The sequence below is a fragment of the Paroedura picta genome, chromosome 2 (assembly GCF_049243985.1).
Source record: "Paroedura picta isolate Pp20150507F chromosome 2, Ppicta_v3.0, whole genome shotgun sequence".
Classification (NCBI taxonomy): domain Eukaryota; kingdom Metazoa; phylum Chordata; class Lepidosauria; order Squamata; family Gekkonidae; genus Paroedura; species Paroedura picta.
This window is the reverse complement of record NC_135370.1, coordinates 29,782,503-29,798,474: the sequence shown is the minus strand read 5'-3', so window position 1 is coordinate 29,798,474 and position 15,972 is coordinate 29,782,503. Positions and strand designations below refer to the sequence as shown.

The window sequence follows — 15,972 nt, the reverse complement described above, 5'->3', positions numbered from 1 at the left end:
GTGTGCTACTGAGTGACAGAAGCAATCTGTTCCACAATATTTCTGGTAAGGCCTAGGCCTCATGGCTTAAGTGCTTAACACCCACTCAGGGTGGCTGTCCCACCCCTGAGTGCCTCCTCCTCCAACCAGTTTACCTGTCTGTCCAGCGGCCAGCCAGTCACCTTCCATCCCTCACCCTTGACCACCCCCTCCTTCCACTTCTCTCTGAGGCTCAGAGGCTACAGATCCCTGCTGCGTGACAGAAATCCCTGCTGCTGAGTTCCCTGCCCAGGGGTCTCCAGCCTGCAGCCTTTCCAGGTCCTGGGGGGAGGGAGAGGCCATCCACAGAGTTCTTCCACCCCCCCCCCCAATCTAGCGCTCTTTGTATTCCTGAATGCAACGGGCTTTGTCCCTAGTATATTATATTACTGGTTTCCAATACGCCACAATTTAGATTTTGACGAGTATGAAAGACAAAATGCTGCAAATATGTCTGTGTCTAAGTTCAGTTGTTGTTGCTTTTTGCAGGAATCTTTTATTTTTTAAGACAGAGAGAGGCGGGTTATATTGTCTCATAAATACAAAGGACAACTTAGGAGCTATTTGGTTGTATAATTGTGAATGAACACAACATTTTTTTTTTTAAGAAGTAAGGATTCTACCACACTTTAATCCCAAAATCATCAATTACAGACTGCCAAAGGGTTGAGTTTGGTTGAAGGCGAGATGATGCAAACTGACATTTCTGACAGGAATGACAAAATCGTGGCAACTTGAGGGAGCTGGCCGGTAAAAGCTCTGCTGCTTCCTGAAATTGTATCTGTGCCAATAACCCTCAGATGCCACATGAATCCCCATCTGCAGGTTGTGATCCACATTTTTGCTGGGGGGGGGGGTTTGTGGAGGGGGCCAAGCCATGCTTCATTTGCACACCTGCCATAATGGAGCAGCAGGAGGGTGAGGCAAGGTTACTCAGCAAGGATTTGTTTTTAGCAAGAGCAGGTTCCAAAGACTCTTTTTGTCACATGACTGCAATGCCATGCGAGTTCCTGCTGCAGGCGTATATCTCAGTGATTTCCATCATGCTGCCCATGATTCAAAGTGGGTCTGAGGAGGGATGCACTGAGCACCCCCCACAAATTCAAGTTTTAAAAAAATCTGGGTTGATTTGGCTTGAATCAATTTGGTATATACCAAATCGCCCATATCCCATTATCAATATAGAGATTCGAGTTCGGCAACATTCCAAATTGATTCGGCTCCATTATAACCTATGGAGCAATCAAAGTCTTTGGGGCATCTAGCCTGTCTATTCAATGATTTGTGGGCGGGGGTTGAGGCAGAGGCGCCAAATTTGCAGCATAGCCTCTCCACTGATTTGGAGACCAGATCCTGCTGATTCTCCATCTCCTCAAATGAACCCCCAAGTTTCAAAAAGATTGGACCACAGGGTCCAATTCTATGGGCACCCAGAGAAGGTGCACCCATCCTCCATTGTTTCCAATAGGGGGGAGACATAGCAACGCTATACGAGCCCAGCAGAATGTCCCAGGTAATCTCTGCAGTGAAAGTCAAGGGTGGTGGAGGGCTTTTTTTGGGGGTGGGGTTCTTCTTCAAGGCCAGCCCAGCAGCAGAACTGGTGCAATAGTGCCCAGCAGAACCAGCGCCACAGTGGCAGTGCCAAACCCAACAGAACCAAGTTCACATCAGAGGTTCTCTGGAGTAGAAACTGAAAGGGAGGGTGCACTTCTGCAGGGACAGCAGGACCTCTGCAGTCAACCTCTGCGGAATCCAGTGCCCTATTGTGTTAAATGCCAGCTCAATAAGGCTGCAGCACAGAATCACAATCCTGGCCAGTACTGCAGTTGTCCCATAAAATGTACTGCATTTAGCCCAAAGTGATTGCAAAGAAAAAAGAGATGCAGATGCCTATAGCAAGTGTACTCATGGATAAGCAAACTGTGTTTCACAAAGATATGTAATGACCTGCTATGTTCTCGCCAGCTTCCCTTGTCCGCTGTAGCTACAACGTGCCCTAGGACCCGTTGTTACTAACTATGACTCTTTGCTTCAGGAGGGAAAGAGAATGATGGAGAGGATTCGCTCTGCTTTTCCACACTCTTTGGACTGTTTAGTCCCCTTCTCCTTTTCAGTCCGGCTCTAGCAGGATACCTGATGTATACCCTACTTTTTTTGCGGGAGGGTGTGTGTGTGGGCAATTCTGACCCCTGCTGTCTGCTTCCGTCCAAACACAATGGACTGAAGGACCTGTAAAATAAATAGCATTTTAGGACCACTGTGTCTTGAGGTTCTTTTGAAATCGTTGCAAGCATAAAGGCTTCCATCGCATCTTCTCTGAAAATTGTAAATAGGCATGGGAAAGGAAACAATAAGATGAACTATAAATTCACCTTGTTCATGAAGCGTCCGGAAAAGCAACCGCACTGATGTTCCAGCAGACTAGAATAATTTCTTCTGCAATTAGTCTGTTATTTTTATTTTCCTTTGAATTCAGGAAGTCCGAGTTCCTAAATCAGGGTTGAGGAGCGATGAACAGGGCCCCTTCTCAAATCCTTCATCCTGTCTTGCTCAGCAGGGTATTATCTCACTGTTGGGTGTAGGTAGTTAATCCCAGCTCCTTTGTCAAAACAGCTGTGGAGAATTTGTGATATTATTACTTGCGGATTATTGTTCTGACAATACACCAAATCATTTCCCCTCTTTTTGCTTGAATATTCAGATGCCATGCAAAGATATGGAGAAAAACATGCAGCATGCCAGGTTGGGATACATACGTTTTATATAGAGGTACGTGTCTGTCCATCTATCCCCCCCACTCCACCCCGGATATTACTTCTCTGTTAAACCTGCTGTTATGTCCTAGGAAATGAGTTATTTTTTTTAAACCGTAAATCCTTACTCATCCTGAACTGCTAGATCTTCTGTCTAGTCACCTGCTCTGCATTCTGTTTGCTCTCTCCATTGCTATCTACTAACAGGAAAGCTTCCCTCCTAATTATTAGGAAGGTAGTCATATTAGTCTGAAGCAGTAGAACAAATTTTGAGACTGGTAGCACCGTAAAGGGCAGCAAAATTTACAGGGTTTATGAGTCATAGTGCCAGTTTCGAGTTTGGCTTCCCGCCGTTTTTATATGTCTCTTTGTCACTGTCGTTTTATGAAAAAAATGATATGAAAAGGAAAAACTAAATGGCACCTGTGAATCAATGCAGCTAAGGTCAAAACAACAGGATGCTTGGCTTTTGGAGCCTCTTAGAGGCGTCGGATTCGTAGAATCACAGAATCATAGAGTTGGAAGGGCCACAGAGGCCATTTAGTCCAACCCCCTGCTCAACACAGGATCAGCCCAAAGCATCCTAAAGCAGTGGTCCCCAACCTTTTTTGAGGCTGGGGACCAGCAGGGCAACTGCCCGCCCGTGTATGCTCGCCCGGGCAGTGCATGCGCACATGCGCAGCCGAAATCACGAATGTGCGGCGCTTTCGCGCATGCATGCATGCGCAAAAGTGCCACGCATGCGTGATTTTGGCCTCGCACTGCACATGTGCGCATGCATGGCCCAGGTGCGCCTGTGCAATGCGCAGGCGCGGCCCTGATTCCCTCTCCCCCTCTCCCGCAGTAAGAAGCTTCCCGGGCCACAAGCTTGCGGCCTGGGAAGTTTTTTACTGCAGGGGGGGGCGGGGAGAGGGAGCTGCGGCCCGGCGCCAAGGCCTTCACGGCCCGGCACCAGGCCGCGGCCCACGGGTTGGGGACCACTGTCCTAAAGCATCCAAGAAAAGTGTGTATCCAACCTTTGCTTGAAGACTGCCAGTGAGGGGGAGCTCACCACCTCCTTAGGCAGCCTATTCCACTGCTGAACTACTCTGACTGTGAAAATTTTTTTCCTGATATGTAGCCTATATCGTTGTACTTGTAGTTTAAACCCATTACTGCGTGTCCTCTCCTCTGCAGCCAACAGAAACAGCATCCTGCCCTCCTCCAAGTGACAACCTTTCAAATACTTAAAGAGGGCTATCATTGTCCACCGCTGAACAAGATGGTGCATATAAGGACCTTATAAATAGGTTCTTCTTATGTGGCAGCAGATGCCATGGCTCATCCTTTCCATGCACTAGCGCCACACGCATTGTCAAGCTGCCGTGCGGCTGCAGCTCATAGACCGTTTATGCACTGGAGGTTTCATGCCAGGCTGCAGGCTGGGGTTTTAGTCATGGCAGGTTTCCCCGCCTCTTCTTGCACCCACATGGGGGAACATTTGGCCCAGTGGGTTTCATCCACCCCCGATTTGTTCTCCGGCACGAGATCTGGGTCAGTGAAGTTCTCAGTGCATAAACGGTCATAGGGAAGTTATGAGTGGACATCTAACCCTTCAGCACTGAGTGCTGTTAAAGCTGGAGAGGGGCATGGGGTGTTTACTGGAAGGCAGGTGCTGAGTCTCTGCCAAAGCCTGATCCAAGCCATTGCCACTGCTCTACAGTCGGTTCTCCTAGCCTGCCCTTTCCAACCTTTTGACCGTGGAGGAGCCCTGGGAAAATGTACAGGCTTCAAGAACCCCCAGTGTGATGACATGCCCCTTCAAAGAAGTAGGTGTGGATGCGGAAGCCGACCAATCAAGAAATTGCTCATTTAGCATTCCCACAGTGGAGAAAGGGACTAAGCCCATAGAGCAACAGGGGAAGGGGGCTCCAGTGAGGTCTATTTTTGTTTATTTATTTATTTTATTCATTACATTTATTGAGTGCCACTCTGAGGCCAGCTGGCTCACGGCAGCTTACAACAAGTAAAATACAATAGTCCAGTACAGTAAAGGTCCTAAAAAGGGAAAAACAAACCATATCCCTCAAAAATTCCTGACTCTACAGGCCCATATTGACCCAAGGGCCAGCTTGGTGTAGTGGTTAAGAGAGTGGACTTCTAATCTGGCAAGACGGGTTTGATTTCGCGCCGCCCCACATGCAGCCGGGTGATCTTGGGCTCACCACAACACTGATAGAGCTGTTCTAACCGAGCAGTAATATCAGGGCTCTCTCAGCCTCACCTCCCTCACAGGGTGTCTGTTGTGGGGAGAGGAAAGGGAAGGTGACTGTAAACCTCTTTGAGACTTCTTTGGGTAGAGAAAAGCGGCATATAAGAACCAACTCTTCTGCTTCTGCTTCTGCTTCTTCAATACCTCAAGATAGGTGCTTGGAGGAGGGGACCAACAAGATCTTCCTTGCCTTGACCTCAACCAAACGCTGGTGGAAGAGCTCCGTCATGCAGGCCCTGCATCTAGTGATGTCAGCAGCCATCCAGACTTCTTGGAAAGGCCGTCAAACCATGGGGACCTCTCGCGTAACCCCAAGGTTCCCCTCTGATAGCCGCTTGGCAGCTGCATGCCAACACAGTGCTCAAGCTCTGGCCCTTGCAAATATAACTCTTGCCCTCTGCTCCTCCAGCAAGGACACTGTCTGCTCCACCCCCTACAGTGGCACTCAGTGCTGGGGGTTGTGATTTGTTAATGTGAAAGGCCTGCTAGGACTCTACCCAGGTCCACCACTGTTAGGTAGGGTCCCAGGGAAAATCACCACTACTCCAATTGTGCAAGATGGCTTCTGGCATGATCCTGGAAGTGACATCATCCCTTCAGGGTGACGCCATAGGAGTCCACTAAAATGTTAGAGTATCAATGGAATCCTAGAGCATTGCCCTAGTTCAGTTCCAGGTTCAGGAGGTGATGCGTCATAACAACAGCCAGTAACACACACACACACATACATCAGCCTCCTGCTGCAAACTAGTCCTTGGCTGTCAAGCCTATGCTGTGCCAAGAGTGTGGTTGCGTTTGTGTAGCACAGTAGTAATGCTCAATAATTTTCCGCAGGGTTCTCTGAATTCTGCAGGGCCTGTAAGGCAGAGCTCTTCCGCCAGGCCTGTGGTTGAGGCCAGCTAGCTAACAACAACAATCTGAAATCTTGGGCCTCCCTCTCACTCCCATTGCTGTTCTCTTCTCCCAGAATTCCTCCTTAGCCCAATATCTGGTGGGCCCAGTGTGGCTATAAATCACCATCAGTAAAGGATTGTGCAATAGTGACCAATTGCAGTTTGGCACATTTTATAATTTTAGCTTGTTCTGCATCATTACTAATTTATTGGTTTTCTTGTGTTTTAAATTGTGTAAACCGCCCTGAGACAGTACTCCAAGAGGGGCGGTACAGAAATTCCTACAGAAATAAACAAATACATTTTAGTTATAGGGCAGCGTGGGTCCTGTAACTGTGGCATATATTTGTAATATTCACCAGAGTCCTGGGGAGGGGGGGTGTCATTGGCCCAGATTCCCCAAGAATACTACCATGCTGTGTAATTTATGCCATTGTGTAGTTTGCTAGGCCCATTCTGTACACATTGGATAATGTACTTTCAAGGTGCTTTTGCAGCTGGATTTTCCAGTGCAGGATAATCTACTTCTAAAGTGCATTGAATGTGCATTATTCAATGAGTGCGGAATGGGCCCTGGTGTTGAACCACTCTGGTTGTACTAGGTGGCCGTTCTACGGTAATGTATTTTAAAATCACGGAATACTTCGTGACAAGATATTTAAAATATGTCAGGTATCATTTTTTTTTAAAGTACAGAATTACCTCTATTTTGGAAAGATGAAAATAATAGAACATTTTATGGTCCAATTCTGAATAGCCTACTCAAAGTCGTAATAAGCCTAACAGCTTCTTCTAAGGGTTGTAAAGAACAATGTATTTTGTTCCTATACATTCTCTCCTGTGGAAAAGTGTGATTTTTCATTTTGCTAGTGAAGAGATCTCAGACTTAATCTTGAGCAACGGCGGAACTGACGGATTTTAAAATGTATTTAGTATTTGATGTATGTTCTGGCTGGCCGTATCAATGTGCACGTTGACCAAACAAATGCCACAGACAATAAAACCAGACAGACAGAGCAGGAATCGATACGACTCACTCGGATCCTCTTTAAGAATTTAAGACCTAATCCTTTTGTTTTCTTCCAGGATTTAATTATTATGGGCGCTCCGGGATCAACTTACTGGACTGGGTCCATCTTTGTATACAACAAAACCGCAAACACCTTCCTTCCATATGTGGACACAGATAATCAAGTCAAGTTTGGGAGTTATTTAGGTAAGCGAGACATAGCACCGATATATTTTATGTACACATTAATATGGTCGCGGAGGAGGTGTTTCACCTCCTCTGGCTATGTTTGGCTTTGTTGTGCAAGGTCAAGGTCACAGGAAGGGCAGTGCTGGACTGCAGTAGCTGAAATGATAACCTTCTCTCAGCGAATTCACTAATAATGCAGAAGAAAAGCACATCAGCCTTCCTGTTGCAGCAAGTAGCTGGCAGGGGCTTCTGGGAATTGTAGTCCATGGACATCTGGAGGGCCACAGTTTGACTACCCCTGCTTTGGAGTGATGTTTTCCTTCCACTGTCCAGCATATACTAGCCTGGCAGCTGAAATCATATGCAAATTGATTACCTTATATGCAATATGCATATAAGGTCTGCAATCATATGCAAATCGATTACCTGAAATTGTAGGGAGATAATTTAGTAACGCTGTATCTGGATTACATGGAATTTTTATCACTAGGCCAGCTGACATTCTGTGAGCTATTTGTTCCCCAAAATTATGAGCAGAATCCCATTTCCTGCATGTCACGGGGAATTTTTTAACATGGTGGACCATCCCAAAATATCATCTCAGGCCTCTATCCTACCTCTTTATTTTGTTCCATTTCACGTAGATCAGATCTTTCTCTAGTACACATAAAAGAGCAAGAAACAAACCTGTTTGCAGCAGGATGTGGTTTAACTGTTTACAGCACTTTCACTTTTTAAAAAAAACAATGTTGAGACACGATCCAATAAATACTAAGCACTTTTAAAAAAATTACTGTTGACTTCTAACAGGGGGAAATTAGCCACGCGCTTGACCCTTTCCCCACACGATTGTTCTATCAGGGAGATCTTAAGAAAAGCTACGTCAGCCTGACTTCGGTGACCGCAGAAGAGTGGCACTCTATCTTTCAGACTCTAATCTGAAAGGCTCTCGTGCTTTTTCTGGGTTATGACCCTCCCCCACAAATTGTTGTATAATCAGGGCCAGTGCATCAAAACAGAGTTCATGTATTCTCTGACGTGTTCGTGAAGCTTGTGCTATGCATTGGCCCCCATTCATACCCCCCCAGGAAGTCAGTTGTTGGTGTTTTATTTCATTTCATTTATTTATTATATTTATATACCGCCCTCCCCAAAGGCTCAGGGCAGTTCACATAAAACAGAACAGAAACAATACAGATAACTTAGATTAAACAATAATGAATGAAGTGAAACAACAAGTAACATGGAAATGTAGGAAAAAAATTAGAGCAGGGGTAGTCAAACTGCGGCCCTCCAGATGTCCATGGACTACAATTCCCATGAGCCCTGACAGCTGGCAGGGGCTCATGGGAATTGTAGTCCATGGACATCTGGAGGGCCGCAGTTTGACTACCCCTGTTTTAGAAGAACGTACCCTCAGAAACAGAGCTGCTCCTACCATTGAAATTTTGTTTATTTATTTGATTGATATCGCGCCCTGCTCAGCAGACTGGCTCAGAATGGTGTACAGCAGATTAAGCAACATCGACAGGGAAAACGGTTCGATAAAATTGATTGAAAAGCTGAAAAGATAAATTTTTAATTTTAAAGAGCATCCGATGTCAAAAACAGAATAGCAGCATCAACAGTCTTAGTTTGTCTTCTGTTTTTCTGGATGGTCTGGGGCATCCTTTCTGATAGGAAGGGCCTGGCAGATTTATTTTAGATCAGGGGTAGTCAACCTGTGGCTCACCGAATGATCATCACCCCTCCCACAGAAAACTTGAGAATACAAAGTAAAAACCATGGCAGGATGCTTGTTATTAAGTCTGCGGGTTCAGTGATCACAGACTCCAATTCTTCAGAACTGCTCTTTTTATTTAGCAACTCCCGCAACAGACTACAACTACTCGACAGAGAAAAACAGGCAAACTCATGCACTTTTATTCCTTGCAGGCAGCCAGCTGCTGCCTCTGATTGGCCCTAGCGGAGCAATCCGAGCAATCCGATTGGCCCGAAGCAGAGCAATCAGATTGTCTCTAGCAGAGCGATCAGGTTCTTTCGATTGGTTCGTTCCTTGGCTGGCAGAAGCCCTCATTTGCATCAGTGTCCAAATGCCCACCAACATAACACTTAGGTCAACCCTGACCCTCCCAGGGAGGGTTCTAGGGCCATCGGAAGCAACACCAGCAACAGATCCACAGAGCAAGAGATTAAGAGATCAGGGTTTTGAGCATGTTAACAGGTCGCTTTAATTTCCTTTAACTGTTTTCTTTAATTTTCTTTAACTAGACAAAATTTTCTTTGTCTAGTAATAGCTACACTCCGTATGACTAGTTAGAATAATAAACCTTTATTGGCATAAAACAATAAAGGGCAAATACAGCCAAGCAGGGTAGACTATGATAGGGTGAAATAGGCTAATGTTATAAACTAAAACAGGGTAAGACAGGCTGATTTAAAACATCTTAGTTGTTCCTAAAGAGCAGATATGCATTCCCAGTTATACTTTGAGAAAGGTGGCCAGCATATTTGTCCGAATCTGCTGTATTTCTGGGGATTCAGAGTTTATCCTGGGGACGTCTTTCATGTGGATGTGTGCCTGAAAGGTACAGCATATTCAGTCCAGAAAGAGAATCCACACCCACGGATTTGAGGGATTATGATATTTTGAAACATTTTAACTTGCCTTGACCTTTGAGATAGGGCTGTGTATTGTATTCTAGTACATAAGTCTCCCTGATACTCTTGTCTCCCTCTCAGTATTAATTCCATCGGAGCAATAATTTTGATTGCTTTCAGCCTAACCAACCCCAAGAGAAATGTAAGGAGCTCTTATTTTTCAGCTGGAAAAAAGACAAAGAGTTATTCAGAAGAAGAAGTAGGTTTTTATACCTCACTTTTTGCTTCTTTAAGGCATCTCCAAGTACCATCACGTTTCCTTCCTCTCCCTACAGCAGGGACCTGGTGAGGTAGGTGGGGCTGAGAGAGGTCTCAGAGAACCAGGACTGGGCCAAGGTCACCCAGCAAGCTTCATAGGGAGGAGGAGTGAGGAATCAAGCCTGGTTCTCCAGTCCACCACGCTTAACCACTACATCAGCAGTTCTCAACTGTCGCAGCTCCGCAACCCCTATAGCAGGGGCGTCGGTGTGCGTGCATATGTGTGTATGTGTGTGAGCACACAGTGGTGCATGTGCGCACATGCCACCCTTGCTCCTGCTATAGGGGTCACAGAGCTAGGGCTGCAGCGGACAGAGCAGCAGTGGCATGGTGCCGGCATCACAGGAGTGGAGGCAGTGGCGGCATGCCACAGAGGAGGCCAGCGCCATGTTGCTGCTGCCATGACCGCCCGGGAAAGGCCAAACGACCTCTCGAGGGGTCGTGACCCCCGGGCTGAGAACTGCTGCACTACATCATGCTGTCTTTCAGATCAATTCATGGCAATCATGTGCGACTGCCTTCTCTGTTATGCAAGAACAGCAGCATGCAAATGAAGGATCCAGTTCCAGCCAATGAGAGACTTGTCCCAGGACTTGTTTATGGACCAATCAGATAGCTCCTTTAAGGCCCAATCAGGTTCCTTGGGAGGCCAGCCCAAGTGTATATAAGTTCTATGAGCTCTTATGTTTATTGTTTGGCATCTCTGGTTGGAGTTGGTGTCTAATAGAGAGCTGATTGATTGAAGAAACTTGTGTTGGTGTCTTGCAAAACCCCCAATCAATCTATGGTCAACTGCACAAAACCCATTCAAGAGTTCCAGTTCCAGAGAAGTTAAATTGGCTTCAAACAGAGCCAGGGCTTTTTCGGTCCTGATGGCGGCCAAGTGGAATGCTTTGTGGGGATCAGGGCCCTGTGGGGATTGAAACTGTTCTGCAGGGCCTACAAGACAGAGCTGCTCCAGCAGGCCTATGGTGGCGGCCCATGCATGCCACCAGTGCGCTGGCCTCCCTAGATCAACACGAAGGATAACATCTGCATGCCCACTCACTAGCTCATAGCAAGCAACCCACTACTCCCTAGAGGAGTAAACCTGATTATTTTTAAATGATTAAAACATTTTAATTATTGTTTTATTGTATAGTTATGTTGTAAGTCGATCTGAGCCCTCGGGTGGCTTCAAAATGCGGAAAATAAATAAATAAGTGATGACTGGTAGACAAGAACTTAGAGCAGTGGTTCTTAACCTTCCTAATGCCTTGACCCTTGAATACAGTTCCTCATATTGTGGTGACCCCCAACCATAAAATTATTCAAGTGTTCTTTCAAAAAAATTAAACCAAAACTGACCAATGGCACGAAGATCCATTGTTCGTGATTGTATATAAATTGGTTTTTTTTCTGGGGTTTCTCAGTTCAGTTCTGCCTCTTGTCCCACCATGCCACTCTCACTCTTTTCCACTGCTCCAGACAGACGAACACTCTATCTTGATATACCTCGCAAGGCTGTTGTATGGATGGCACCCCCCCCCCCGGCCAAGCTGCTTGCCCTGCCACAGCCCAAAGGGGTCCCGACCCCCCAGGTTGAGAACCAATGGGTTAAAGGATGTGCTGGCGGGCTTCTTATCCGTGCTGATTTGTCAATCAAATGCACCAAATGTCATCTACATTGGTCTGAGATGTGAGCTGCTTGAAAAAGACATTCTCAGTGACATGCCAAAAGATAGTCTTGCATGGGCAGCTGGGCCTCTTCTGCATGATGGAAAAACTGATGAAAACTCACTAAATACATTGTTGTTTTTCTGATCTCTGCACAAGAGAGTGAATTTACTCCGTAAAACTGATTTTGCTCTGCCTGGAGAACTGCCTCTTCGGTGCTTTAGGCGTCTTTTAAGCATTGTTTCTGAAAGATGCTTTTCACCTATTCATTTCTCTCAGCCACTCTATTAGTCATGCAGAGAAGCTCCTTAGTTATGCAGATTAGTGACTGCATTAGAGAACAAAGCGGAGTTGGCAAAACTACAGGGGGCAAGGCTATGAATTGTTTCATGCAGAGAGCATTGCAACGTAGTTTTTCAACAGACTATATTCAATGCAGAACAACAATTGTAGTATAATACAGCGGTCTAAACTGGTTGTTTTTTAAACAGTTTTATTTGGCTCCATGCACAATACCTCCTGGATGCAGTCATTGTTATTGTGTTTCTAAATAGTTGCAGTAATCAGCACAGGGTGTTACTGTCAATTTAATAGAACTCAGTTGTATTTATTTGTGGCACAGGGTATGCCGTGGGAGCAGGTCACTTCCTCTCGCCAAACAGTGTGGAAATAGTTGGAGGTGCCCCCCAACAGGAACAGACTGGTAAAGTAAGAGTTAATGTTTGTTTCACTGTGGGTGTCAATTATTTGCTTGTTAAAAAAAAACAGATTTAGGATTTTCAGTAGTATGGAAGGGATGGTATTCAGAGGTCATGTGGGACCGTGGGGTCCTGGAGGTAGGGAGGGCCATGTGGAGGTTCCTTATGGGATTTCAATGTGTAGAGTGGGCAGGGGGGCTTCTTCTGTGAATCCTAAGGTGTTTGGAAGATATAATAGGGGCATGAGGGGGGGCTCCTCTCCCCTTCTGGGTCCTTCCTCCCACGCTGAGACTGAGGAAGGGCAGGTCCTGATAGGTTGGTCATTCTATGATTGGCGCTCCAAGCATATTTTAAAAAATCAGTTATTGAGTCTGGGATGCCCTAATTCTGATCAGGACCGGTGTCATTTTCTTAATCTAAAATAATTCCATTGTCAGTTGGTTATTCTTAGTGTTTAATTTTTAGAGTTTTAATATGTAATGAAAGTTTTTATCTATGTATTTTTAATATGCCTTGAGCCCAACTGGGAAGAGATGGTCTAGAAACAGTAGTAGTAGTAGTAGTAGTAGTAGTAGTAGTAGTAGTAGTAGTAGTAGTAGTAGTAGTAGTAGCAGCAGCAGTAGTAGTACTATCTGAACCTGTAATGCAACAGACTGGATCCATGCGATGCAGGTTACTACACTGTTTGGGAACTACTGTCTGTGCTGATGACAAAGTGGAGGTGAAACAAAGTAGTAGATACCAGAACATCACTGCCTACCAGTACAGAATAATATATGCAACTGGAATAGAAAAGAAGATGACTTTCATATGAAGCTTTGCATTTTCGGGTTGGTTTTGTCAGCTATGCTGATGTTGTCACCACTTCCTGTGGCTGCCTATATTTATTTGCTTGTACTATTATAGCATGAGCCTCTTGTGGCGCAGAGTGGTAAGGCAGCAGACATGCAGTCTGAAGCTCTGACCATGAGGCTGGGAGTTCAATCCTAGCAGCCGGCTCAAGGTTGACTCAGCCTTCCATCCTTCTGAGGTCGGTAAAATGAGTACCCAGCTTGCTGGGGGGTAAACGGTCATGACTGGGGAAGGCACTGGCAAACCACCCCATATTGAGTCTGCCAAGAAAATGCTAGAGGGCATCACCCCAAGGGTCAGACATGACCCGGTGCTTGCACAGGGGATACCTTGACCTTTATTATTATAGCAGCTCCCTGGGCCACAGGAAAAGAGGCACTTGATGGGATGGTTATTCCATCCCCCCCCCCCCCAATACTAATCAGAATTGAGCCTGTGTGCACCAGATAGATTAATTTTAAAATATTTGGGATCTCCACTTATCAAACTCCCAGGGTCACATCTGATTTGACCCTAAGGATTATTTTCTACCTATATTTATTAAAGCAGATTGTTTGCATGTGCAAGTGATTGATTCATGGGAACAATATGCATTTGTGCTGACTTGTGACTTACGGCGCTCACAACTGGGTAACGTTGATCACAAATGGCAGATATCTGTGAGCGTTTAGTGCAGGCGTTCTCAACCAGGGCTTTGTGACACCCTAGAGTTTCTTGATGGTCCTGGATGGGTGGGAGTTAATAAATTTTTGTTAAGCCTTTATTGGATGATATGACCCACCAACCTTCCCAAAATGGCCAATAATGAGCATGGAGGGGGTGGGATGGCAAGGGACCATGGGTGGGCATGTACACATCTATGCTTCCCAATCTAATTCTGCACCATCGTGCCACTTCTGGGGTTTCTCAAAGCCTGAAGAATGTTTCAGGGGTTTCGTAATAGTAAAAAGGTTGAGAAAGGCTGGGTTAGTGAATGAAGACTGAGATAGTCATCCATTTTTGGTCATAGTTTGCTGTATTTTGTAAGGCTGGGAATGGACAACAAGGAGTGGCATCTTTTCTTACTGTACCCAGTAAATTCGCATTAAGAATACTTTATGCTCTCCTCGTAAACATATTCATTCATTCATTCATTCATTCATTCATTCATTCATTCATTCATTCATTCATTCATTCATTCATTCATTCATTTGGATTTTTATACCGCCCATTCTTCGCAGCTCTGGGCAGTTTACATGGAACATTATGAAATTTTACATGGAACATTATAATAATTTAATCTATAACATACCGTTTCAATACAACATCATAACAACCAAGTAACAATTTTCAGTAGTATTAACGTATACAGCTCTAAGAACATTTTCTCTCTGTTATCTTTATTCAAGGCATATATTTTTCAAATGGAGACCAATCTGCCCATTTTGACTGAACTGGAGGGCAAAAAGGTAACGTTGTTCTCTTGGTTAAGGTTGCGGCTTATGTTGATAGTTTATTTGCTTTAAATGTTTTCTGAACTGTCTTTTCTGCGTGGACAGCTCGGTTCCTATTTTGGTGCTGCTGTCTGTGCTGTGGACCTCAATGGGGATGGCTTCTCAGACTTACTGGTCGGCGCACCAATGCACAGCAAAGTCAGAGAAGAAGGAAAGGTTTATGTATATATCAACTCCGGCTCTGTAAGTACTAAATTCTTTACAACCTATCCCATGGGGGGGTTTTCTTCAATTTGGAAAATTTCAATGCTTCTTCTCCAGGGAGCCTGCCTGAAGCAGCTTAGAGAATAAAAACCTAATTGAAACATAAAACATAAAAGTTACTTAAACCCGACATTCAAAAATACAGCAGAACGTAAAATATGGAACGGCGTAGAGGGAGCCCTTAAACAAGCTAAAACAGGCTAGAAAATATGTTTAGAACTTTTGAGTAATTAAAAGCCAGTTTAAGCAGGAATGAAATTCTGTTCTGTTGTTGTAGTTTTAAGCCACTAGGCATCAGAAGGGGCGACATGTACATTTTCTAAATGAATAAAAGAGGGGGGGATGTACTAATACTTGGTTGATTTAAATATCCATGGACTTAGTGCTAAGTTTCTTGGAGTAAAACCAAAAGGAAGGTTGTAAGGATTTTATTAATGCTGTGTCTGGCATGTAACTCAAAAATCAGTTACCAGGTTATGCATGAAATGCGGGTTAAGGAGAGAACGTTTTCTTGTGAATCAGATGAAATGACGCTAATAGCCGAGATAAACGATGATAATATATAATGTTGGATATGACCCTGCCAAATTTAAGTACCTTAGTTCAGCGGTCCCCAACCCCCGGTTCGGGGACCGGGACCGGTCCATAGATCAGTCGGTACCGGGCCGTGGCTACTCCTCGTCCTCCTCCCTGGCTGCTGCCTTGGGGGCTGCCCTGCCACTCTGCTGCCGGCTCACCTTTGGTGCTCTCCAGCGGCCACCATGGCTGGGGCTCCCCCTCGCCGTGGCAATGCATGGCACTGCGCAGGTGCTGCTGGCAGCGCCTCCCAGCAGGTGGCGGGAAGTCAGGGGCACCGGCGGGAAAACAAGAAGAGCAGGGGCTCAGACGGCAGCGACGTCCCTCAACAAAAGACTAACCCCCCCCCTGGGCCTCAGTAAAATTGTCAAGCATTGACCGGTCCCTGGCGATAAAAAGGTTGGGGTCCACTGCCTTAGTTAACAATTTACTTAACTCTCTTCCAATGGGATCTTGTTTAT

At 45.4% G+C, this 15,972-nt stretch overlaps 1 protein-coding gene across 3 annotated transcripts in view; it reads left to right on the top strand.

Moving 5' to 3' along the window:
• Window positions 1-15,972, top strand: part of ITGA4 (integrin subunit alpha 4) — an 86,155-nt gene that overhangs the window by 16,299 nt on the left and 53,884 nt on the right. For all 3 annotated transcript variants that reach the window (XM_077319545.1, XM_077319544.1, XM_077319543.1), the window contains exons 5-9: window positions 2,720-2,787; window positions 7,002-7,131; window positions 12,311-12,396; window positions 14,627-14,686; window positions 14,777-14,914. In XM_077319545.1, coding sequence (XP_077175660.1) covers window positions 2,720-2,787; window positions 7,002-7,131; window positions 12,311-12,396; window positions 14,627-14,686; window positions 14,777-14,914 — 482 coding nt within the window. The remainder of the gene's footprint in view (window positions 1-2,719; window positions 2,788-7,001; window positions 7,132-12,310; window positions 12,397-14,626; window positions 14,687-14,776; window positions 14,915-15,972) is intronic.